Genomic DNA, 26234 nt, shown 5'->3' with positions numbered 1-26234 from the left:
CTTCATCAGACTAAAGAGCTTCTACAAGGCAAGGGAAAACAGGATTCAAACAAAAACACAACCCATCAACTGGGAAAAAATATTTGCAAATCATATATCCGACAAAGGATTAATCTCCATAATATATAAAGGCCTCACACAACTCAACAACAAAAAATCGAACGCCCAATCAAAAAATGGGCAGGGGATATGAAGAGACATTTCTCCCAAAAAGATATACGGATGGCCAATAAGTACATGAAAAGATGCTCATCATCACTGATCATCAGGGAAATGCAAATCAAAACTACACTAACATATCACCTTACACCTGTTAGAATGGCTAGAATAACCAAGACAAAAAATAACAAATGTTGGAGAGGTTGTGGAGAAAAAGGAACCCTCATACACTGCTGGTGGGAATGCAAACTGGTGCAGCCACTACGGAGAACAGTATGAAGGTTTCTCAAAAAATTAAAAATAGAAATACCATATGACCCAACCATCCCACTACTGGTATCTACCCAAAGAACTTGAAATCAACAATTCAAAGAGTCCCATGCACCCCTATGTTCACTGCAGTATTGTTCACAATAGCCAAGATGTGGAAGGAACGTAAGTGCCCATCGACTGATGATTAGATACAGATGTGGTGTATATATATACAATGGAATACTGCTCAGCCATTAAAAAAGGATAAAACTGTCCCATTCACAACAACATAGATGGATCTTGAGGATATTACGTTAAGCGAAATAAGCCAGACAAAGAAAGACAATCTCTGTATGACTTCACTCATATGGAAGACAAACACATGGATAAAGAGAACAGGTTAGTGCTTACCAGGGGAAAGGGGGGATGGGAGTGGGCACAAAGGGTGAAGTGGTGCACCTATAATATGACTGACAAACAACAACATACAATTGAAATTTCACAGGTTGTAAACTATCATAACCTCAATAAAAAATAAAATAGAAAAACAAAAACAGAGACAGACTTAATGACAGAGTCAAAAGAAACGGATCAGACCTTGCAGGCTAAAAAATGCCCCACATTTTCTAATTGCTTGCCAAAACATAAAACATAAAATAATGTATGTAGGTCAAGGATAAAGGGTGCTAAAATCACCCTATGTCTAAGATTCTGCTCTCTTTCTCCAATTTGTCAAACAAAATCCAGTCTAAGAATTAATTAATTGTGCACCATTACTCCTGGCCAGAAAGCACTGTTAAAAACAATATCACCTTACTGTGGTAAAAATGTCAATTTATCAAATGATTTCCAATGTTCTTATGAATAAAGCAGGAAATTGTCTTTTGTTCTTAAAATTAGCATTTTCCAAGCAAAATAATGCTGCATTTACAATCAGCCTTAGAACCACACACACACTCTTTTACTCCTTCCCCAGCGTCAATTAACCAAACGTTCCTCTCCTAAAATAAAGAGCAAAAAAGAACAAAGGGGAACTATGCATTCCTCATTCATTTTGATCTTGGTCTATTTCTAGTTCAATGGAATGTCAAATGTTATCAATAGACTGATAGTAAAAACAGACAGATGCAGGAAATAAAATAAGGTCTCCAGTAAAACTAGAACTGAAATTATTTTCAAGCTCATAACCCTACCGACATGCAAACAAGTCAGAACGTACACTGAGATGCTTGAGAGGAGCTAATGTCTGTTTTCACTTTAGTGGTGAATCTTCACTTGTAAAATTAACAAGGCAGGAAAGTCAAGCCAGAGAAGGTGACTTCCTCTCACTTTTGCAGTCCGAACTCTTAACCTTCGCCACCGTGGCAAACACAGAGCAGTGTTTAGTGGAATCACTGACATAAGATCCTTTCAGGTTCATTACACGCCCTCGCCATCAGGGAGGTATCAAGTCTACCTTATAAAACAGAAACATTTATACAACTTCACTTTTAATAAATTACTCTAAAAAAAGGGCTCCTCAGCCTTGGCACTACTGACATGCAGGACTGGACAGTCGTTTGTGACACTGTCAGCACGTTCAGCAGCATCTCTGGCTTCTACTCACTAGATGCCAGTAGCGCCCTACCTCCCGCCTGGTTGAGACACCAGAAATGTCTCCAGACATTGCCAAATATCCCTCCTCTGGAGGGGAAAATCGCCCTTGGTTGAGAATTGTTGCTCTAAAAGAATGGGTTGCAGAAAGAAAAAATAGTTCACCTTTCTAAAAAATGCAAAGACACCGAGGGCGAACATTTGCTTTCCTTGGGTCTCGTCCTACCTTTCGAATATATTCATCTTCATTACTATTAAATAAACTACCGAAACATACTAGAAGCATAACTGAAATATAAATATAAAGCATATTTAATTTGGAAGGTACAATCACACATACAAGAAATAACATTTTTTCAGAACTCTCTTGGCTAAATCTATAAAAGGGAATCATAGAAAATGATCTGACAGCAACTGTAAAAGGTGTAATGTAAACACATCAACATGTTTATGAAGGAAGGCATTACTTTGCAAGTTTTACATGATTTGCAAGACTACTGCAAGGGGAAAACACTGTTACAATCATAAGCAACAAAGCAACAGTCTCAGAACAGAGAATCTCACCACATAAAAATACTGTGATAATCTGGCAGTATCTATCAAAATAACCTCTGATACAATAACATTATTCCTTGGTCTTTATCCTGTAAATACATTCAGTCACTTACGAAAGAACCTGAGGGAAGGTGAGTCACAGGGAGTAACGTGTGGTAGCTGAGAGTGTACTCTGAAGCCCAGACCTTGCTTTCTAAATGCCACCTTCCACTAAAGGAACTGGAGAAATGGCTGACTCCAGGGCAAAGAAAGCACAAGATGAACATGGGACATCTAGTTATCCCAGAAAGCAAGGGGGTATCAAAAAAGGAGAGGGACATGTCAAAAGAACACAGGAGGCAGCTTGAAGCAGTTCTCTCTGGCCAAGCCTGAGACAGTTGGAGCATTAAAATAAACAGCAGCAAAGGATTATAACACACTGAATAAAATAAGATTCTACAAATCCATACTGATATAAAAGAAGGAATGAATACGGAAGAAGGGGAATTAGAAAAATCACCATTTGACAACAATCACAGTGATGAGTGATTTAACCTAATACGAGGAAACACACAAGCCTCAATTAAAGAATATTTTACAAAATAACCAGCCTATACTCTTTAAAAGTATCAAGGTCCTAAGAAACAAAGAACAGACGAGCCATTCCAGATTAAATCAGACTAAAGAGAAATGACAACTGAGTGCAATGTGTGGTCCTGGGCCAGAAGAAAACTTTTTCCCTTCCTCTAAAGGACATTGGTGGGACAACTGGTAAAACTTGAATAAGGTCTGCAGATTAGATAACAGCACCGTAATGACGTTAGTTTCCTGAGTGTGGTAATTATACTGTGGTTACGTAAGAGTCTCTGTTTTTAAGAAGTATATACTGAAGTATTTAGGAATAAAGGGGCATTATATCTGCAACTCACTCTCAAATGGTTCAGAGAAAAATAATATGTATGTAAAGGTTAAATTCGAGGACTCTGAGTGAAGAGTAGAGAGGAATTCTTTATTATTCTTTCAGCTTTTCTCTAAGTCTGCAGTTAGTTCAAAATAAAAAGCTAAAAAAACAAGAACAAGAAGTATGGATTCTGGAGTCAGCTGCTTCCTTCCAATCCCAGCTCCAGGGGCTCCTGGCGACGTGGCTCGAGTCCTCGCCGGCAGGATGAAGGTTAACGAGAGCACCTACACTCGGGGCAGTGTGAGGACCGACCTCTAGCAGGTTCAAGATCTGCCAAGGGCTTCGAACAGCACATACTGAGGGCTCAACCGGCGCTCGCTGAGACTGGGGCTGTTTTCACAGCCAAAGACCAGAAAAAGTCCACATCTTCATCAATGGGGACTGATTACAGAAATTATGGTATATCCATAAAATACAATACTGTCAAACTGTAAAAGACTGAGAAATCAATCTGGTCTGATAGGAAAGCAGCTATTGAATGAAAAAAGCAAGGGGTAGAACAATGTGTATATATTTGTGTGAAAATGAAAGAAAAAGAAACACATATTTGCTGGTATAGGTGTAAAGCCTCTAAATAGATATAAAAGAAATGAACCACACTGCAGGTCAGAGCAGCTGGAGGCAGAAAAGAGTTCGTGGCAGAGGGAGAGGTGGGTGGGTGGGAAAGATTTTCACTGTAAAGAATTTTATACTTTTTGAGTTGTGAAATATATGAATGCATGCATATTCACGAACTTTAATTATGAAAATCTCAAAAAAAATAAAATGCTGTGATACCAAAAATTTAATATTAAAAAAGAGTACATTACTTGTTTCTCTTACATAAAAATCTCCAAAGTTGAAAACAATGGAAATTTTATAGGATTGGGGGGAAAAAAAATAGAATGTTTACACCTTAGGAGCCTGTCTGAAATAACCTGTTTGAGGGGCTGGCCTGGTGGCACACGTTCTGCTTCAGCAGCCCGGAGTTCGCCGTTTTGGATCCCAGGTGTGGACCTATGCACTGTTTTTCAAGCCATGCTGTGGCAGGCGTCCCACATATAAAGCAGAGGAAGATGGGCACGGATGTTAGCTCAGCACCAGTCTTCCCCAGCAAAAAAAAGAACAGAACGAAAATAGGGGTGGGACCAAGATGGCGGAGTGAGAGGTCTTCTTTGTCTCTCCCCCGTCGAATCTACAACTAATTGGACATTCACTGATTAACAAAGGATATCCAGATAGCATCTCAAGACGCCTAAAAGTCTCGTGCTACTACACATCGGAAGGCGGACGGACTTCCCCCCAGGAGGAGGTGGAAATAGGTGAAAACTCTCTGACCCCTGAGCCCCAGACAGCCTAGTTCCTGCAGGAGGCTCTCTTCCAGTGGACTCCCCCATAGCATCGCCACACACCAAGGGCAGGAGTGTGCACTCACCAGCAGAGCAACGGTGGAAACAGGTGACAACACCCCTACCCAAGCCCCCTGCGATCACACCTAAGCCCGGGGGAAATCCCCAGGGTCCCACACCCACTGGCAGGGAAGGCCTCCGCTCGCCATTAGCAGGGAGGCTCCGCCCAGAAGCCAGAACAAAGAGAAGCTCCTGGCAGGCCCAGCACGGCACCAGACGGCAAGCTGCTGCTGAGCTCACAGTCTCCGGCGCACGGCTCGGTGCAGGGGGTGCCCAGACTTCCCGTAGACGTGCTTGGGGACATGGTTGGAGCTCCAGTGCCTGGCTCTGCGGCGCGGAGGAAGGCTTTGCGGTCCTGCACCTCCCCGGCAGGGAAAGCCTCTGCTCGCCATTAGCAGGGAGGCCATGACCAGAATCCAGGACAAAGGGAAGCTCCCGGTGGGCGGAGCCCCCAGGGCAGCTCCAGACTGCAAGCTGCCACTGGGCTCACGGTCTCCGGCGCATGGCTCGGTGCAGGGGGCACCCGGACTTCCCGTAGACATGCTTGGGGACACGGTTGGAGCTCCAGTGCCTGGCTCTGCGGCGCGGGGGAAGGCTCCGGGGTTCCGCATCTCCCTGGCAGGGAAAGCCTCTGCTCGCCATTAGCAGGGAGGCCAGGCCCAGAATCCAGGACAAAGAGAAGCTCCTGGTGGGCGGATCCCCCCGGGCGGTTCCAGGCCGCAAGCTGCTGCTGGGCTCACGGTCTCCTGCACACGGGTCGGTGCAGGGGGTGCCGGGACTTCCCGTGGATGTGCTTGGGGACTGGGCGGAGCTCCAGCACCCCGCTCTGCGGCCCGGGGGGTTGCTCCAGGGTCCTGCATCCCCCCAGCAGGGAGGGCCTCTGCTCGCCATTGGTAGGGAGGCCCTGCCCAGCATTCGGAACACCAGGAAGTTCCCTAGAGCAGAATTCCCCACAAGGCAGCAACTTACAAGCCACCGCCAGGCCCACGGACTGTGGCCATGTCCCAGACGAGGCAAGGGGCTCCCAGAGATCCCATGAGAGTGAAGTGGGGCAGAGTAGAGCTCTGGTGAAATGGCTACGTAGCCCAGGGGGGATCTCCAGGTTCTTACAGCAGCCTCAGCGAAAGCCTCTGCACAGCACTAGTGGAGAGGTCCCGACTGGCAATCGCAAGGCAGGAAGGCCCTGGGGCAAAAGCAGCACAGGTGAGCTAATGACAGACTGCAGAAGATACCCATAGCTCTGCTGGGACGTATAGTGGACAAGTGTAATCTGGTGGGCTCTGTTAGGGACAAATCGGAGATTATAGGTGATCCTGCTCCTGGCTGATGGGAAAGCCCACAACACTGCTGCAGACCACAAGGAGGGAGTGCGTCTAGGTGGGCTGCAGCAGTAGGCACCAGCAGCCTGAAGCCCCCTTGCGATTGCCCCCACAACCGACGAGGGACCCCACAGGACCACTGTGACTACGAGGAGGGGTCCAGGCCCAGTCAGTAACAGCTGACAGGGTTCCTGGTTGGGGCAGTCTAAACAGCTGCCCCCTCCTCACACACCAGTCGCAACAAGTGGAAGCAGCGAGTAAACTCTATCTCTATGCGGAGGCACAAATACACGCCATCAAGCAGTATGAAAAAATATATTAAATCTCCACAACAGAAGGAAAATGATAAGCCCCCAGAAAACAATCCCAAAGACAATGAAATCTATAACCTAAATGACGATGATTTCAAAACTGCCATTATTAAAAAACTCAACAACCTAAAAGAGAATTCAGATAGACAACTCAATGAGTTCAGGAGGTATGTCACAAAAGAGTTTGACACTATAAAGAAGAACCAATTAGAAATACTGGAGATGAAGAACACAATGGAGGAGATTAAGAAAAATCTGGACTCTCTGAACAGTACGGTCAATAATATGGAGGACAGAATTAGCAATTTGGAGGATAGAAATGCTGCAGGCAGAGGAGGAGAGAGAATTAAGACTAAAAAGAAACCAAGAAACTCTCCGAGAATTATCCGACTCAATTAGGAGATGCAACATAAGGATTATAGGTATACCAGAGGGAGAAGAGAAGGAGAAGGGGGCAGAAGGCCTGTTCAAAGAAATAATAGCTGAGAACTTTCCAAACTTGGGAAGAGAGATGCAACTTCACGTCACAGAAGCCAATAGATCTCCAAACTTTATTAACACAAGAAGACCAACCCCAAGACATATAGTAGTGAAACTAGCAAAAGTCAATGACAAAAAGAAAATACTAAGGGCAGCCAGGCAGAAGAAAATTAACTTACAAAGGAAACCCCATAAGGCTATCAGCAGATTTCTCAGGAGAGACCTTACAGGCTAGAAGAGATTGGAATGAAATATTCAAAACTCTGAAGGACAAAAACCTGCAGCCAAGGATACTCTACCCAGTGAAAATATCCTTCAAATACGAAGGAGAAATAAAAACTTTCCCAGATAAACAAAAGTTAAGGGAGTTCATCACCACAAAACCTCCTCTTCAAGAATCGCTCAGGAAGAAACTCATTCCTGAAAAATCAAAAAAAGGAAAGGGGTTACAAAATCCAGAACAAAGGAGATAAGCAGAAGGACAATAATACAAAGTAACAGCTCTCCATCAGGACAAAATGCAAAAGAACCGGAAAACAAGTGATAAAATTGCAACAGTAGGCCCCCACGTTTCAATAATCACACTAAATGTGAATGGATTGAACTCTCCAATCAAAAGGCACAGAGTGGCAGGATGGATCAAAGAACAAGATCCAACAATATGCTGCCTCCAGGAAACACACCTCAGCCCCAAAGACAAACACAGACTCAGAGTGAAGGGATGAAAGACAATACTCCAAGCCAATAATGAACAAAAGAAAGCAGGTGTTGCCATACTTAGACAAAGTAGACTTCAAAGCAAAACAGATAAAGAAAGACAAAGAGGGGCAGTATATAATGATAAAAGTGACGCTCCACCAAGATGACATAACAGTTATAAATATATACGCACCTAACACAGGGGCACCAAAATTCGTAAAGAAACTATTAACAAAACTAAAAGGAGACATCAACAGCAATACAATAATACTAGGGGACCTCAACACCCCATTAACACCAATGGACAGATCATCCAGACAGAAAATCAACAAGGAAATTATAGAATTAAATGAAAAATTAGATCAGATGGACCTAATAGATATATATAGGACATTTCATCCAAAAACAGCAGGTTACACATTCTTCTCAAGCGGGCATGGAACATTCTCAAAGATAGACCATATCTTGGGAAACAAAGCAAGCATCAATAAGTTCAAGAGGGTTGAAATAATATCAAGCATCTTTTCTGATCACAATGCTATGAAACTAGAAATCAACTACAAGAATAAAGCTGGGAAAGGGCCAAAAATGTGGAGACTAAACAACATGCTACTGAACAAACAATGGATTATTGAAGAAATTAAAGAAGAAATCAAATATTATCGGGAGACAAATGAAAATGAAAACACACCGTACCAAATTATTTGGGACGCAGCAAAGGCAGTCCTAAGAGGGAAATTCATTGCAATACAGGCTCACCTCAATAAGGAAGAAAAATCTTACATAAACAACCTCAAATGACACCTAACGGAATTAGAAAAAGAAGAACAAACAAAGCCCAAAGTCAGTAGAAGGAGGGAAATAATAAGAATTAGAGCAGAAATAAATGATATTGAAACAAAAAAGACAGTAGAAAGGATCAATGAAACAAAGAGTTGGTTCTTCGACAAAATTAACAAAATCGACAAACCTTTAGCCAGACTCAGTGAAAAAAAAAGAGAGAAAGCTCAAATAAATAAAATTAAAAGCGAGAGAGGAGAAATCACAACAGATACCGAAGAAATACAAAGGATCATAAGAGAATACTATGAAAAACTATATGCCAACAAATTGAACAACCTAGAAGAAATGGATAAATTCCTAGCCTCATACAACCTACCCAAACTGAATCAGGAAGAAATAGAGAATCTGAATAGACCAATCACAAGTAAAGAAATAGAAACAGTAATAAAAAACCTCCCCAAAAATAAGAGTCCAGGACCAGACAGCTTCTCTGGAGAATTCTACCGAACATTCAAAGAAGATTTAATACCTATCCTTCTCAAACTATTCCAGAAAATAGAGGAAGATAGAGCACTTCCTAATACATTCTATGAAGCCAACATCACCCTGATGCCCAAACCTGACAAGGACAACACAAAGAAGGAAAACTACAGGCCAATATCACTGATGAACATAGATGCAAAAATCCTCAACAAAATTTTGGCAAATAGAATACAGCAATATATCAAAAAGATTATACACCATGATCAAGTGGGATTTATACCAGGGACACAGGGATGGTTCAACATCCGCAAGTCAATCAACGTGATTCACTACATTAACAATATGAGAAACAAAAACCACACGATCATCTCAATAGATGCAGAGAAAGCATTCGACAAGATCCAACATCCATTTATGATAAAAACCTTCAATAAAATAGGTATTGAAGGAAAGTACCTCAACATAATAAAGGCCATATATGACAAACTCACAGCCAACATCATACTCAATGGACGAAAACTGAAACCCATCCCTCTCAGAACAGGAACAAGACAAGGGTGCCCACTTTCACCACTCATTCAACATAGTACTGGAGGTGTTGGCCAGAGCTATTCGGCAGGAAAAAGAAATAAAAGGAATCCAAATAGGCAACGAAGAAGTAAAACTCTCGCTGTTTGCAGATGACATGATCTTATATGTAGAAAACCCCAAAGAATCCATAGAAAAACTATTAGAAACAATCAACAACTACAGCAAAGTTGCAGGGTATAAAATCAACATACATAAATCAGTAGCATTTCTATATGCTAACAATGAACTAACAGAAAAAGATCTCAAGAACTCAATCCCATTCACGATCGCAACAAAAAGAATAAAATACCTTGGGATAAATTTAACCAAGGAAGTGAAAGATCTATACAACGAAAACTACAAGACCTTCTTGAAAGAAATCGACGACGACATAAAGAGATGGAAAGACATTCCATGCACACGGATTGGAAGAATAAACATAGTTAAAATGTCCATACTACCTAAAGCAATCTACAGATTCAACGCTATCCCAATCAGAATTCCAACGTCATTCTTTACAGAAATTGAACAAAGAATCCAAAAATTCATATGGGGCAGCAAAAGACCCCGAATTGCTAAAGCAATCCTGAGAAAGAAGAACAAAGCTGGAGGCATCACAATCCCTGACTTCAAAACACACTACAAAGCCACAGTAACCAAAACAGCATGGTACTGGTACAAAAACAGATGCACAGATCAATGAAACAGAATTGAAAGCCCAGAAATAAAACCACACATCTACGGACAGCTAATCTTTGACAAAAGAGCTGAGGGCCTACAATGGAGGAAAGAAAGTCTCTTCAACAAATGGTGCTGGGAAAACTGGACAGCCACAGGTAAAAGAATGAAAATCAACCATTTTTTTTCATCATTTACTAAAATAAACTCAAAATGGATCAAAGACCTAAAGATTAGGCCTGAAAGAATAAGTCTTCTAGAAGAGAATATCAGCAGCACACTCTTTGACGTCAGCTTCAAAAGAATATTTTTGGACACCATAACCCCTCACATGAGGGAAACAATAGAAAGAATAAACAAATGGGACTTCATCAGGCTAAAGAGCTTCTTCAAGTCAAGGGAAAACAGGATTGAAACAAAAAAACAGCCCACTAATTGGGAAAAAATATTCACAAGTTATTTATCCGACAAAGGGTTAATCTCCATAATATACAAAGAACTCACAAGACTCAACAATAAAAAATCAAATAACCCAATTACAAAATGGGCAGGGGACATGAACAGACATTTCTCCAAAGAAGATATACAGATGGCAAACAGACACATGAAAAGATGCTTATCATCACTAATCATCAGGGAAATGCAAATCAAAACTACACTAAGATATCACCTTACACCTGTTAGAATGGCAAAAATATCCAAAACCAAGAGTGACAAATGTTGGAGAGGCTGTGGAGAAATGGGAACCCTCATACACTGTTGTTGGGAATGCAAACTGGTGCAGCCACTATGGAAAACAGTGTGGAGATTCCTCAAAAAGTTAAGAATAGAAATACCTTATGACCCAGCCATCCACTACTGGGTATATATCCTAAGAACCTGAAATCAGCAATTCCAGAAGTTCCATGCGCCCTTATCTTCATTGCAGCATTATTCACAATAGCTAAGTCATGGAACCAACCTAAGTGCCCAGCAACTGATGATTGGATAAAGAAGTTGTGGTATATATATATACAATGGAATACTACTCAGCCATAAAAAAGGACAAAGACGTCCCATTCACAACAACATGGATAGACCTTGAGAGTATTATGTTGAGTGAAATAAGCCAGACAGAGAAAGACAAACTCTGTATGACTCCACTCATAGGTGGTAGTTAACACATGGACAAAGAGAACTGATCGGTGGTTGCCAGGGGAAAGGGGGGTGGGGGGAGGGCACTAGGGGTGAAGTGGTGTACCCACAACATGACTAATAATAATGTACAACTGTAATTTCACAAGGATGTTAACTTTTATAACCTTAATAAAAAGAAAAAAAGAAGATAACTGGCAGCAGATGTTAGCTCAGGGCTAACATTCCTCAAAAAGGGGGAAAAAATGAAATAATCTGTTTGAGGTGTAACCATTCTAATATTTTTCTACCCTATTAATCTCTGTACATTTCTGACACATGGAAAATAGATACAGATTTTTAAAAGAAATCATCTCCTTCCTCTAAAAAGCATTATGCATTTTCCAGTATAGAAGGTAGGTTATTGCCACTCAAAAGTCCATAGAAGTAAACAGCCTTCACAGTGTTGGATTAATGACAAGTTAGTCAGGTATCAGGTCAAAGGCTATATTACTAAAACAAGTGCTAAAAGTGACCTGATCACAAAAGCCTGCTCTATGATCACTCATCTTACCAAAATACAAAAGCTTAAGATTTCACACCATTACACATACAACTTTTTGAATAAAGCTAAAATTATTTCACACTCTCTGAATGCTAAGTGCTACCCAGATTAGCACGATTGTCCTTACATAGTCTGCAAATGCAGGCAACACAATCTCCTTTTACAAAAGGGGAAATCAATGCAATACCATTCAATTATTAAAAATAACAAGACAGCATACATCCACATAGGTATTAACTCCTAGGCATTCAGACTATTCAAAACTTTCTTCAATTTACAAATTTTACCAAAATTAAAACACAGAGCTAATCTTACATGGCAATTCCAGGCCAGGGTGGACAGTAGCATTTTTGACCATTGGGGGAGAATGACGACCGTCATCCATGTCCAGCTCTGTACACTGAGCTTCTCCATGGATTACAGCTAAACCCAGACGCAGTCTCTCAGCATATGACTGGGCCCTAAGAGAAAGACAAAGGGAAATGGCGAAATCCATAGGCAGAAGACCCAAGCGTTCATCACTTTGTCAACCATAAAATGGAAACATCCTTCAACCTTTCAGGGACACACTTAGGAGTTATTTATACAAGTGAGAATGTGAGGCCCAGGCAAGAATGTAAATGCCTCCAGAGGCACATGAGTTGAGATGTGGGCTGGTATCTGATTCTAGGTAATTCTGGTTTTACCCTTTGTCCAATATTCTAACATTCATCTTCAGGAGAACTTTGTTCGAAAAAGTCTCTTAAAAACCATCGCCTTTGAAGTGCTCACAGCCTCACAGTTTTCCTTTTCCTGAGAAACTGAAGGAAGAACTTCCCTTTCTCCCAAAGGAAAACTGAGTAACTCAGAGAAACACTCGTGTTGTTTGGAGACTGGAGGTGCAGGATGTGACAATGACATGGGGGAATGCTCGAGCCAATGAGCTTTTACAGGCCGTGTTATGACAGACCCTGGATTCCAAAACAGCTCATTTTGACTTCAGAAACGCCCACTGGGATGTGATAAATGTCTGGAATGTTTACCTTTTTGCAGCATCAGGAGACTTAGCTACAATGACTGCATTTCTATAATTTGGAATCTAGATTTGAAGGATAAATAAGAAAATACAGAAAAGTTATCAAAAAATAACACTCAGATGCTGGTATTACATTTTTTCCTCTTATGCTAGCAATCAAATATGCTAGAATTTCATTCACACACTTTAAATTTTTTAACATTTATCAATTAACATCATTGCAAAAGTCTGTTACATCAAGAAGATAAAAAATAATTCTTAAAATGTTCATTTTAGATAACATAAGTAAACTGCTAAAGATACTTAGAAGGAAATCCATTTTTAATGTCTTTAAAAAATATGTCCCTCCGTGCCTAAGTGGTGGCCCTCTCTGGCTGCCTCGGGCAGTAAGACTTAAGGGAAAGACCCTCTGATGTGCCTTCAGTATTGATTTCTGGTCCCAGAGGAAAACTACATGGGGTCTCTTTTGAGGACAATGGGGAGTTTGCTGGTGGCTCCTCACTTCTTCCTGGATATACTGAAGCAGGAAAGGTGAGGCTCTAAGGTTGTCCACGGGAAAGCTGAAAAAGCCTTGTATTTCCTTTTGATGAAGATCCATAGTGATAATGTGAGTTAAACCTGAAATTTTAAAACAAAAAATTACAAAGTTCACCCCTACAAGTTAACGGCTACAGCGGATACAAACTAGACGCCCAGCTCGTTTCCTAACAGAGGACTGCAGGCGGGGTACCGTGAGCAAGCACACTAGTTATAACTTCATCTGTGACCTTAACAAAACTGAATGAGCTAAAGAACATGTCAAGCCTACTGTAAAGCAGCCTATAACCTTCCACATGGACAAAGAGCCAAAGCTGAGAAAAAAGTGCTCTCCTCTACCATAATTATTAGCTTGGTCCTGAAAATTGAGAAAAGAAAAATCAGGAAGAAGCACAAACATAAATATGGAATTAATAAATACTGAAGAAATAATAGATGTAAAAAATAGCAAGGCCTTATTAAAGAATCTAGGAAGAAACGCCAAAGGACTGTGGCTAAGGCAGAAGGAATAAGAAAGCAAAAGCAAAGTAATATACACATTAGAAGAAAAGAAATTCATATAACACAAAGATACTGAAGAGTTTGGAACAATTTCTATATGTGAGAAAAGAACAGGTCAAGTAGAGTTCTTATAGAAAACCAATGAAGACATACTCTTATAATCAACAGTGCTAAACAACAAAAAAGTACATATATAAAGACACTGCAAATGGCCAAAGGTCAGCGCAAAACTTCCAGAGCAAAGAACCAGTATTACTTGTTCCTTTCAAAAACATTATACGTTTTTAGAGAGAATGGAATTCAAATATGTTTCTGAGGACTCAAATATATATGATTCATAGGCCAGAAAGTATGTCACTGCTACAAAAACAGAATAAAAGCAATTTGAAAATGAGCTGCTAGACAGAAAGAGAATCAGGGAGAAAAAAAGAATATGTAGCTGAAGAAGTAGTAAAAGAAAAATCCAGTTTTAATACTATATACATAAATAGAACTTAGCTAACTAAGGCAAATACATAAATTTAGACCGGAAGCTCAAAAGGTCACGTATGAATGCCAAGTTCACCAGCTAAAATTTTAACGATGACAAGATGAAATGGAAAAGAAGCGAGAGATTGATGAAAAGTCCAAGATGAGAGAAGAGTAGAAAACAGTGAAGCAGACGATTCGCCCTCAAGTAAGACAAAGAGAAAAGAAAAAGATATGAATTTCTACCTAAGCTCACATAACCCTGACCAGAACTATGCAAAAGGAAATAAGGAACAAGTAATTAATGAACAACGCTTAGGGAAAATAGGTCCCAAATTAGCTGTCTGAGGTATGGACTAATCTCGAGAAGGTAAGAGTCCTAAAGGACAGCGCTGGACGCCCAGGGGCCCTGTCCACACCCACCTGCTTTCGCCAGCATCGAAGCTAGGAGCTTGCACACAATGGAACCCCTCTTCCTCATCTTGCTTTGCTTGCTGTAGGGGAAATAAGGGATGACTCCAATAATATTCCTGGCGCAGGCAGTCTTTAGAGCGTAAGCCATGATCAGTAACTCCATCACAGCTGTATTCACATCTCTAAAACAGTTGAAAATTTGTATTTTTAGATTAGTTTCACTTATTAACCCCTAGAAAAGATCTCAACTTCAGCAATTTAATGTGGGCTGCCAAGATGGGTGCTATACAGGTATTTTATCATCAACATTAGCTTATGATGGCACTTCATACGTACAGGGGAAAGCTTATGAACTCTTCTTTTCAGCCATGTAAGCTCTGACTTTCATCAGTGGTTATTTAAAACCACAGCAGTTATCCACTCTTACCTCTGCCCAGATCTTCTGTCAGCGAGCGACACAATCACTGGAATGGCATGTGAAGCAGATGTAAGCTGCTGGTGAACAGCATTAACCAACATCTGCCTGTACCATACCAGGGATCGTAGACGCAGTCCAGCATGCTAGCACACTGTTTTCCTGCAAATGCCAAGGGAACCCGCTCCCTTCTCTTGAGCTGCCGTTACCAGAAAGGATGTGGTCTACTGTTTCTTTCGAGGGTGGAGGATAATAACACGGAGGATGGGAAGTCTCAGAATTTGTTTTCAAAAATCCCCCCCATCCCTTCTTTCCTTGAGATAGACAGATTCCTAACAAAGATTACCCAGATAGACAAAGAGGGAAATACGAATCTGAAAGATATTCAAAGGAAAGGCTATTTCCAATTTTAACGAATGTGGATTGATACCCTTTGCCAAGGCTGATGAAGCCTAAGGTGGGCTCTGCCCTTAAAAAATGGCTTGAGGGGCTGGCTCCGTGGCCGAGTGGTTAAGTTCGCAGGCTCCACTGTGGCGGCCCAGGGTTTGGATCCTGGGCGCGGACATGGCACCGCTCGGCAGGCCACGTTGAGGCGGCGTCCCACATCCCACAACTAGAAGGACATGCAACTAAGATATACAACTGTGTGCAGGGGGGTTTGGGGAGATAAAGCAGGGGGAAAAAAAAAAAAAGACTGGCAACAGTTGTTAGCCCAGATGCCAATCTTTGAAAAAAAAAAGGCTTGAAATCCTTCCAGATGCTTTTCCAATGCTCAACATCTCTAGCCTCCTCCTACTCCTCTTTGGATTATCCAAGTGTCCTCAAGCATCCCCCTCTTTTGGGTCAGAAGTGTCTCTCTTGCCTTCCACAGAGAGAAGGGATCATTTCCCATGTCTTAGTTCCCACCCACGTGAGGAGCAGGGTCTTTGGTGTCAGTTCTTGAATTATGATACGCAGCAGCAAATGGAAAGCCTGCCATCAACACAGTAGAGACTTAATAAACGCTGGCTGAGCAAGTGGTTAAATGAAATACTCATCACGAGATGCTTTCTCGCTTGAAGGAGAGGCAGGCTATTGCCTCCCAGTCTCTTCCACTTTATGTCTCCATCTCTCTCTAAGGGAATCCATCCTCAGTGCACCTGAGAGTGAGCAATCGCAAAGGCATCTTTCTACTCTGACAATGATTTCCACTTTCGCATTCCACTGGTGGAACTTCTAACCTCACCTTTGTAATCTGGATTTTTCATTAACTATTTCAGGGTTCTGTCATGAAAACATGTCTCCCAGGGTAGGTATAATGGATTCGGGGCTCACTCTAAGACAACTAAGACATTCCTTTGGGATGGCTGATAGGCTACATTTTTCCCAGTTATCAATTCCTTCCCCTGAAACAAACTGGAACATTTTTCTCCCTCATACTCCCAAATTAATAATGTCCAAAGTCCGGCATCAAAAGGTCAGAGGACACACAACCTTTTGGTATAATCGGGACAAAACACTTACCAAACACTTTCAAAGTATCTGAGAATTCATAATTCTTGGTCAATTTTAGATCATTCATACAACAAATATTAACTGAGCAACCTGAGTCAGGCACTGTGTCAGGTGGGGGAGATAAAACAGCAAACAAGGCTGACCACATCTTAGGAGAATGCCAGAGGCCCACACCGGACCACTCTTGCGGCAATCATTCGTCCCAAGAAGGGGCACATGAAACTCACGGAAGAAGGCTCCCCTTCCCAAAGTCTTTTGTACTTTAGTGCACAGACAGGAGAGCTGCTGTGCCCGCATCCGATCGTCTAAACTGATGCCTTGTGGGCTCTGAACGTTACACTGGAAGCCTGCACACTACTCGGAGGACAGAATGTAACTTAGGAGTTGAGACCTAGACGAAACACCATAGGCGCTATACGCATTATATATCATACTCACTATGGCAAAAGTCCTCCTTCTTGTAGAGACTGCTTGTCAAGGTCAGAAATAAAATTAGGGCTTTCTTAACCTGCTTATGTCACACTGTGTGGCATTACAAAAGCTCCACTAGCTGTGTTTTTTTTACACCAGATCCCAATGCCAACAATATGTTTAGAGATGAAATCAATTTAATGGATTCTGAAAGACTATCTGTCCAGGTGGCGGGTTTTTAGCTGGCTCTGTGAGAGCATTTATAACACACAACCATATGATACAGGGAGGTTTGGACAGCGCACCACAAGGGAGGTCCAGATAGTAAGATGTTCATCTAACGAGATGAACGATTCTGGAGGAACCTTGATTTCAGAATACCTTTCCTTCCATTAATTACTAATTTCTCCCATGAGGTTTTTATTTTTCACTTTTTCCTCTTCCTAAGGACCTGTGCCAAGGAATTCAACATCCTCCAGCACAAGGCTAAGGAAAGCCTCCCACACCTACCCCTTATTGCTCAGGAAGGCAACAAAAGGGCCTTTGTCACACTGGCTTTCCCCATTTGCTGACGGACACTGGACAAACTGGACACCAGGCAGTTCCTCTGCAGGCTAAGAGAGTGAAGCAAAATTGGCTGGCAGCCTCTGCTTTGTTTATCTGTTCCCTAAGACCGTTCCGAGTACATCCGCGCTAGTTCTTGTCGTCTTTGTATCTAAGTAGGACAATGTGAACTGTTTACCAACTGACTATTTTTCTTTTCTCTAAGATAATCACATTCTATATTAAACTCAGCCCTTACTGTTCTATCATTTTCAATAGGCAAGAACGAGTGTGAGGTGAGGATATAGACATGGTCTATATACATCAATTAAACTGTCCAAGACTGCAAAGACAGACCAAGACCATAGATGGAAATCATGAGAACACGGCAATGGGGCAGGAGGGACTCCACCGCCACCTCCAACAATTAATCCCCTGCAGCAAATAAGCTGTAAATGTTCTTTTAACGAGTCTTATGTTACAGCAACGTACAAGTTTTAACATAAACATGAAAACTGTCCTTCAAAAAACGCTGTGTAAGCTTCATATCTACTTTACACAGTTCCATTGCTCAGTACACGTGGCAGCTCCCTGAGGAGCACACCTTTCAATTACGCAACACAGTCACTTCATTCAGAACGGCTTGTTGCCCTTCCCAAAAACTCACTCCACCTTCAACAACCAAAACTGTACTATTACTGGAAGGAGTCAAAAGCAATACCCCGCAGGTTCTCAAAGTGGTTCCAGAAGAGCTCCGAAGCCATCCTGAAAGACACAGCACCACAAGAGGGAACACGCTGCATCTCGGGATGCTGGCTCTGGAGGCGACTGAGCTCACGCGAACGTCCAAGCTGTGGGCTGTTTGTCTAAAATCAGCCTTACTGCTGGAGGTAAGATCCCCTCTTCCTCTACAATAGGAAAGTCCATGAGATATACTCCTTCATCTATATAACTATTTATAGTAGATAATACCAGAAAACTACATTCTCTGTCTTCTTTAGTTGTTGAGCAGTAAAAACACTAGTTCAATGTGGCGAAGCCAGTAGCTTTTTTGTATGGGATACACACACACATCCACTCAACACACACACTCTCTTTGTCCCTTCTGCAAATTTTCCTCTCCCATCTCCAACATCCTAAGAGATACAGGAACTGCCTGGTGAGGATACTTTTGCTTTGGTAACACCAAACTGAACCATCGGGAAGAGAAATGTGGCTACTAAATCTCCACACAGGTACACACGAGGGAACCTCACCGTCCCCAGGACAGCGGTCTGGCTTTCCAAAGCACCATGTATGCCTGGGCTGCTTCGTCACAGAGAAAGGGGCCTTTCCACGTGGGGAGACACGCACGTAAAGTTACCGTTATGGTCATTCACTCTCTCCACTGCAACTCCGCGGACTGCTCCCTACCTCCTCCTCTGGCCAAATTCTCTAATACCCGAAGTACAAGTGAAAAACTCGCACGTTTCCTAGTTAGCCATTAACCAACTCGTTTCTCTGTTTATTCTGTCCTTTCCCTGGAAAACATTCGCACAGGTGATCCTTCGTTGGTAAAGGTTAGCCTCTCTCACCGCCCGCAGTGTCACTCCAGATTGCATGTATTCAATATTTATACTGAACATTCTTGGTTACCACAAGATATCAAAATGGAGAATTATATAAAATGCAACTTCTTACCACAAAAGAGACTAACAACACGCTGTTTCGAGATCACAAGAGGACAGCCCTATTAACAGTGCACGTTACTCTGCCGTGCCAGTAGACTGAACTTACACTGCTTATGACATATTAAGGGAAGTCAGAGCTGAAACCAGGAATTTCAAAGTACAGACAGGAATCCCAAAAGTCTGTGCAGTTCCAGGTGAGACCCAGTGGGGAAGGAAATATCAAGTATTAGGGGCTCGCTGTGGCCTAAGAGCAGCAGAGGGGAACCACAGTTGTCCTGTGAGGACAGCAAGGCACAAAGATCGCGTAGTATTCATTAATTCACTCCACAAGGACTTGAGGGACTACAAACGTTAGCAACACGGAAGGTCAAAACCCACTTATTCATTAAACGAAGAATCACCAAGTGCCTCCTCCAGGCCGGATGCTGTTTGAATCAGAGAACTCCACCCTCATTGAGCTTGTTTTCCAATGGGGATACAGAGGGAGACGCGTCACAACAAAGAGAAAATCAGGGACACAGCTGTCCCTCTCCCCGGCACGCGTGAACACACACATGCACATGCAAACCCAAATATGGAAATCTGTGTTCAGAGAACACACAGAGGGATGACGCTGAGGGTGGGGGCACGACTGGATGAGACAGCCCACCAGAAGCCCTTCAGCTTCACACACTTCACATACCAGCCACTGCCAAGTTGGCTAGTACTGTTATTACAGCTCTTCCCTGCTTCCGAAAACCATAATAAAAGTAAAGGGAAAAGAATACTCAGCTGCCTCAGGAAAGTGTGCTATAAAAACATTCAGTCTTACTAGTCAACCCTATGATTAAGGAATTTATCAAAAAAGACTATACTTTCACACAAGGCATCAAAGCCGCCACAATCCCAACTCATCACGAAAATGAAAAAGTGATCAACATCCTGGCTCTCCAACAACGTCCTTCAGGGGTCTACGAACGGCAGGGGAGGCAGCGCACCAACCCCTCAGTCACAATGTCATCCATGACCATCCAAGAAAACAGGGTCTCTGATGTGAGGAGGTCAGACCTGTTAGTTCCTCCCCCAACTCAGGGATGATCCTAAATACATGTAACAGAACACAGGAACCAAGAGCACAGCTGCTCGAGTGCTGGCACCCGACTGATCGTACTAAGTGAATACTTTTCCTAGAGAAGAGCTCAAGCCAGAGCTCAAATTCCAGGTTAAGATGTAGACTTGCGAATCAACACCAAGATTTATTAAAGATAAACAATTCTTTACACAATACACATTCTTTTGCTATCATAAATTCAGTTAAAAGACTTTACTAACCAATACTGCCTTTGAACTTAGGCCCCTGTATTTCCTGGAGGATCAATGTCAAAACTGGCCTATCTGTGGTAACAAAGGCCACGCTTCTACTCTTCTCCACCCCTTGATAAACTAGTAAAGTGCTCTTAGTAGTCTCAGGTGGCCAAGCCAAGGACCTAGGGTCACCTGCAGCTCTCTCCCATGCCCTAAGGAACTCAAGAATTGGGGATGGGGAAGTGTCGACAATGCAACCTCACTACTCACTACCAACAAAAACCAGGATAAGCACAGAAGGCCAGGGAACAGCCCTGAGAGTCAAAGCTCCCTTATTACACGCCTTTTACTCCTGGGCAAGCCTCTCAAGTCTTCCGTTCATTTCTAAGATGCAGTGTCCAACGAAAGCACTGGGCAAGAAGATTCCCGTCACCAGGAGGCAGAATACGAGACCAAAATTGCTGGAGGAGACGTAATTATTAGCATATCTCCAACGGAGGGCAAGGCAGAAGTATCTATCAATACTACAAATATTACAAACGTCTATCAGTGCAGCCCAGCCACCAGTACTACAAATGCATGGGTCCTTGCACCCAGCAATTCCATTTCTTGGAATCTTCCTTCAGATATACCCCGAACACGAGCAACGCGACAGTCCACTGCAGCATTATTACGGTGGCTACTGATGAGAGACCCATCCCCAACCCTCGGGAGGGTGGGGCTGAAAGTTCCAACCCTCTAATCACCTGGTTGCTTCCCCCTGGCAACCAACCCCCATGCCCTGGTTATCTAGGGGCCTTCCAAAAATCACCTCATCAACATAAACTCAGGTGTGGTTGGAAGGGGCTTGCTGTGAATAATAAGACACCTTTATTGCTCTTATCATTTAAGAAATTCCAAAGGTCTTAGGAGCTCTGTGCCAGGAAAGGGAGGAAGACCAAATATCTATTTCTTATTGCTAATCACAATCTCGCTGAGGCTCAGAGTAGCTGCCATGTAGGATTTGTCTTTAGGATTAAAAATTATACATATGAAGTACCCGCAAACGGCTGGCGCTCAGTGCCATTCCTATTACTAACATGGTCTCAGGAATCCAAATGGATCCAGAAACGAAGGCCTGGATTTTTCAAAGGCACCCATAGTCTAACCACCTCATTCTCTGTGACAGGGGGCGAGGAGGTAATCCCACATTGAACGTCCTACTCAGGTGGGCTAGGATTCCCCCGGGTCAGCACTCCGGCCCGAAGGGAAAGAGCGGCCAGAATGACAGCTGCAACGAGACAGGCTAGACACGGACCCCTGCGCAAAACAAAATGCAGTGCAGAAAACTGTCTTGACGGGGATGAAAGAGTAGCAGCTACGCAATGCATTTAACAACAAAAAGCTCTCCAGCAGAGTTGAACAGACAGACGCTGGCCCAGGTTCAGTGCAGACGGAGGTAAGCTATTTTGCCCTTGAGGAGTTTAAAGCCTGGAGAAGATGATCAAGTAAACAGACAACAGTACAATGTGATAAACAGGGCAGGAATTCCAAGACCGTCACTGTACTTTGGGAAGCACTTAGTTTAACACGCGAACACATTTATAATTTAAAGAAAACTACACCATTGTTCACATAAGATAATGAATTATTTCACTAAGATTTTGTAAGAAGAAAATGGATACATAAAGCAGTGCTGACTCTTACCTGGGTATTGTCTGTATAATGAAAATATCTTGGCCACGAACAGATTCTTTTATTTCAACTCTTGTTTCTGAAAAACAAAAACGTTCTATAGTTTTAAGAAAAGCACTTCACGATGCAATAACTAGTCAGCATTTGGAGGCAGTAAAGATGAATCTAAACCAACGCATCACTTAGTCACCCAAATAATTCTTAATAGATCCCAGAACGACATGTACATGTATAAAACATAGTCAAGCTACGGGGAAAATAAGCCAAAAATAGACTAGAAGGCAAAAGTGACAAATATGTCTACATACAATCTCAGGGTCCAAAAGAAAATCCATCACCAAAATAAAGACAAGACGCTTGGGCAAAAGTCTTACAGCAAATAAAGAAGCCAAAGGTTAACATCCTTATTATTCTTTCAACAAACATTGAGGTCTCCTCTGTGCCAGGCCCTGTGTTGGGGTCCCAAAGTGGAGGACCTGGACGAGGGGGTGAAGACTGACCCAGGAGAGGCAATGCAACAGCAAAGGCTGGCACACTCTCCGGGCCACTTGCAGAGAAAGACCAGCCGTGATGAACGAGAAATAACAGGGCCGGAAACAAGGGCCTCAGTGCAAGCTGAAATGTGCAGTGAGGAAGGGAGTAGGGAACATGCAAGGACATGGGGGCAGAGGGTGCCAGGCAGAGGGGCAGTGAGTCATCCACTTGGAAAGCCGAGTGAATTAGGAGAAAGATAGAGTGGAGGTCAGGTAGCCACGGGGGCCAGACCATGCAGGAGTCTGGATTTTATTCTAAGGGTGATGGGAGAGTCACTGCAGGATTCAAGGATGGGAGGGGTGACAAGATGGGGCTACTGTGTAGAGAAACTGTTGCAGGGCAACAGTGACACTAGGGAGACTATTCCGGTTGTTTCTGAAGGAGTCAGGCAAGCAACAGATGGGAGGCTGGACCAGAGCAGCTGCAGTGGGGGAGTGAGAAGTGGTCAGACTGAAGATGTACACTTGAGTCAGAGTGCACAAGATGGGCTGATGGACATGAGGAGGACGAGGCAGGTGAGGTGGGCAGAACTCCAATCCCAAAGGGCCCCCCGCGATTGCTAAGGAGACTGGACTCTGGCCTACAGGATTTTAGGCAATAATAAGTCAAAAATATTTGTATTTTCGAAATATTGTGGTAGAAGTGAGTAGAATGGACTAGAGAGGCTGAAAACGGAGGCAGGAAGACCTGTTGGGAAGCTACTCCAACAGCCCGAGATAGGGATAAGGAGGCCGAGAACAACGGGCGTGGAAACGGAGGAAAAGGTCTTCTTAAACCACCTTCTCCTCCCGGAGAGCTGCGTTTCATGAGAGCCTCGAACGCCACCACTGTGAATTAAAACATCTATTGCTAAATAGACTGTTTCACCTATCTGCATTCATCTGCAAGTTTTTAAAATACTGACATCTCCTGATTCACCCTGGCAGTAGATTAAGTTTCTAAAGGCACCAAGTAAAAAGTTGCTACGCGTGGAGGCTGGATGAAGGATATCTGAGGTTAATTATAACACACATTTTTTTTAATTATAATTTTTTAACTATAATTATAACTTACGCACTCCCTGGAAATGTGTGCTTTCCATTAAACCATCCACTAAATTATCTCTCCCTTTTCAAATATTTTGACTTTTCAGATCCCTAAACATCATGTCTTAGTAATTTATCCCCTCAAGCTCCTCACACCATAGATGGTTACACCTTAGAAAGAGAAAAGGAAGCACGGAATCACGAATCCAGGCTTTCAACTCTGCAAAAAGAATTACAGATTATTTTATACTAACTTGTCTTCACAATGAATAAGGGCATTGTAACCTGAAGTATATGGCCCCACTAGGAGATTTAGGAGGCAGCATTCCCAGGACACTGGCCATCAACAAAGTGCCTTCAAGCATTATCACTTAATGTGACAGTTCTCACAGAAACCCAGATGGCAGCAAAAACGGGTTACTAACCCACGGTGAGAGGCTACAAGAGACCTGAGAGAAAAACTGAGATGAACTCAAAGCAGATGGCTCTTGACGCCATTTGATAACCTAATGAGACAAACAGACGTAAAAAGTGTTTATCAAATCCAGCCCAATATAGAAGAAAGAACTTATTCTCTACAGCTCTCCTCTTTTCATTCTAAAACAACAGGACATTTGCACTATCTTGGAAAAGGAGGAAAGAAGACTGAGAGGAGAACAAAGAAGACAGGACGTAAAGGGAGCATGGAATGACCACTTACACCTCTAACGCTAAGAGAAAGGGGTTTCTGTGTTGAACATGAGTGACATCTGCCTTTTAAAAACATGCCAGCCAATTAAACAGAGTTTAGAGAACAAAGGGTGTTTAAGAAGTAATTTTAACTTGCCTCCATTGGTCTCTTGATATACCACAGACTTCCCCAATTCAGCACCGAGCCGCCTATAGGGGGTGAAAAAGGCAATCAGGAGCGCTCTTTTTTAAAGAGCTCCAGTTTACATGCATATGGTTAACAAAAAGACTAAAACAACTAGACTGGCATTCTTTCCCAAAAAACTATTTGGAAAGTTTAATTTGTTAAGAACTAAAAACCCGTTGTCACGCCGCCAGCAGCTCCGAGTGCTCACCATTGTGACACGCTGCTTTACTGTCGTCCACAGGCAAAGTTCAAGGTCTAGTTCGTTGGTTTTTGAATAATAATTGTCTTGGAAAATCATTCCCAAACAAATGCTTGGTTACTAGCAACAATTCCAGAAACACAGGCCAGAGGTAAATGCCTCAACTGTCAAAAGCACACAGACTTCAGTGCCATTGACCAAATACAGCTGTGTATCTTCTTTGGATCCTGATTAGAACAAACCAAGTGTAAAAAAGCAATTTTTGAGGCAATCAGGGAAATATGAACAAGGACTAGATACTAGATGTTATTAAGGAATTAATGGTGGTGTAGGTTTTTTTAGTTCTTATCGCTTAGCATTACCATTTTTAGGAGTGAAATGATATGACACAGGGGCGGAATCTGTTTAAAAATACTCCCGTCATGGGGGCCGGCCCCGTGGCCGGGTGGTTAAGTTCGAGCGCTCTGCTTCGGTGGCCCAGGGTTCGGATCCTGGGCGCGGACACGGCACCACTTGTTAGGCTCGTTAGGCCATGCTGAGGCGGTGTCCCACATGCCACAACTAGAAGCACCTACAACTAAAATATACAACTATGTACTGGGGGGGATTTGGGGAGAAAAATCAGGAAAAAAAAACCCCAAAAACCTCCAGTCAGGTATACAATGGAATATCATTCAGCCTTAAAAAGGAATGAAATTCTGGTACATGCTATAATATGGATGAACCTTGAAAAAATTATTCTAGGGGCCAGCCCAGTGGACAGGGGTTAAGTTTGCACGTTCCGCTTTGGCAGCCTGGGGTTTGCCAGTTCAGATCCCAGGTGCGGACCTATGCACCGCTTGGCAAGCCATGATGTGGCACGCATCCCACATATAAAGTGGAGGAAGATGGGCATGGATGTTAGCTCAGGGCCAGTCTTCCTCAGCAAAAAGAGGAGGATTGGCGGCAGATGTTAGCTTGGAGCTAATCGTCCTCGAAAAAAAAAAAAGAAAAAATTATTCTAGTAAAATAAGTCAGGCACAAAAAGACAAATATTGCATGATTTCATTTATAGGAGGTACCTAGGATAGGCAAATTCTTAGATATGGAAAGTAGAACACAGGTTACCAGGGGCTGGAAGAGGAGAGAATGGTGAATTAGTGTTTAATGGGCATGGAGTTTCTGCTGGGGATGACGAAAAAGTTCTGCAAATGCAGAGTGGTAACAGTTACACAACATTGTGCACGTACTTAATGCCAGTGAACTGTACACTTAAAAATGGTTAAAAAGGTAAATTTTATGTTATGTATGTCCTACCATAATTTAA

The 26234-nt window shown here is 42.6% G+C and overlaps 1 protein-coding gene across 6 annotated transcripts in view; it reads right to left on the bottom strand.

The window, feature by feature from the left end:
- The window catches only part of PRPSAP1 (phosphoribosyl pyrophosphate synthetase associated protein 1), a 39502-nt gene that overhangs the window by 10048 nt on the left and 3220 nt on the right, over window positions 1–26234 (bottom strand). For 3 of the 6 annotated variants that reach the window (XM_023651972.2, XM_023651971.2, XM_070226862.1), the window contains exons 2-7: window positions 24700–24752; window positions 22327–22393; window positions 14833–15005; window positions 13406–13521; window positions 12911–12966; window positions 12204–12349 (exon numbers count right to left, since the gene is read on the bottom strand). In XM_023651972.2, the coding sequence (XP_023507740.1) occupies window positions 12204–12349; window positions 12911–12966; window positions 13406–13521; window positions 14833–14986 (472 nt within the window). In that variant the 5' untranslated portion in view covers window positions 14987–15005; window positions 22327–22393; window positions 24700–24752. Of the gene's footprint in view, window positions 1–12203; window positions 12350–12910; window positions 12967–13405; window positions 13522–14832; window positions 15006–22326; window positions 22394–24699; window positions 24753–24937; window positions 25156–26234 lie in introns of all 6 variants that reach the window. The other 3 variants (XM_023651974.2, XM_070226864.1, XM_070226863.1) reach the window with 2 other exon arrangements.

The sequence above is a fragment of the Equus caballus genome, chromosome 11 (assembly GCF_041296265.1).
Source record: "Equus caballus isolate H_3958 breed thoroughbred chromosome 11, TB-T2T, whole genome shotgun sequence".
NCBI classification, from domain to species: domain Eukaryota; kingdom Metazoa; phylum Chordata; class Mammalia; order Perissodactyla; family Equidae; genus Equus; species Equus caballus.
Note: the sequence above shows the minus strand (reverse complement) of the source record. Positions and strands in the feature narration are given on the sequence as shown.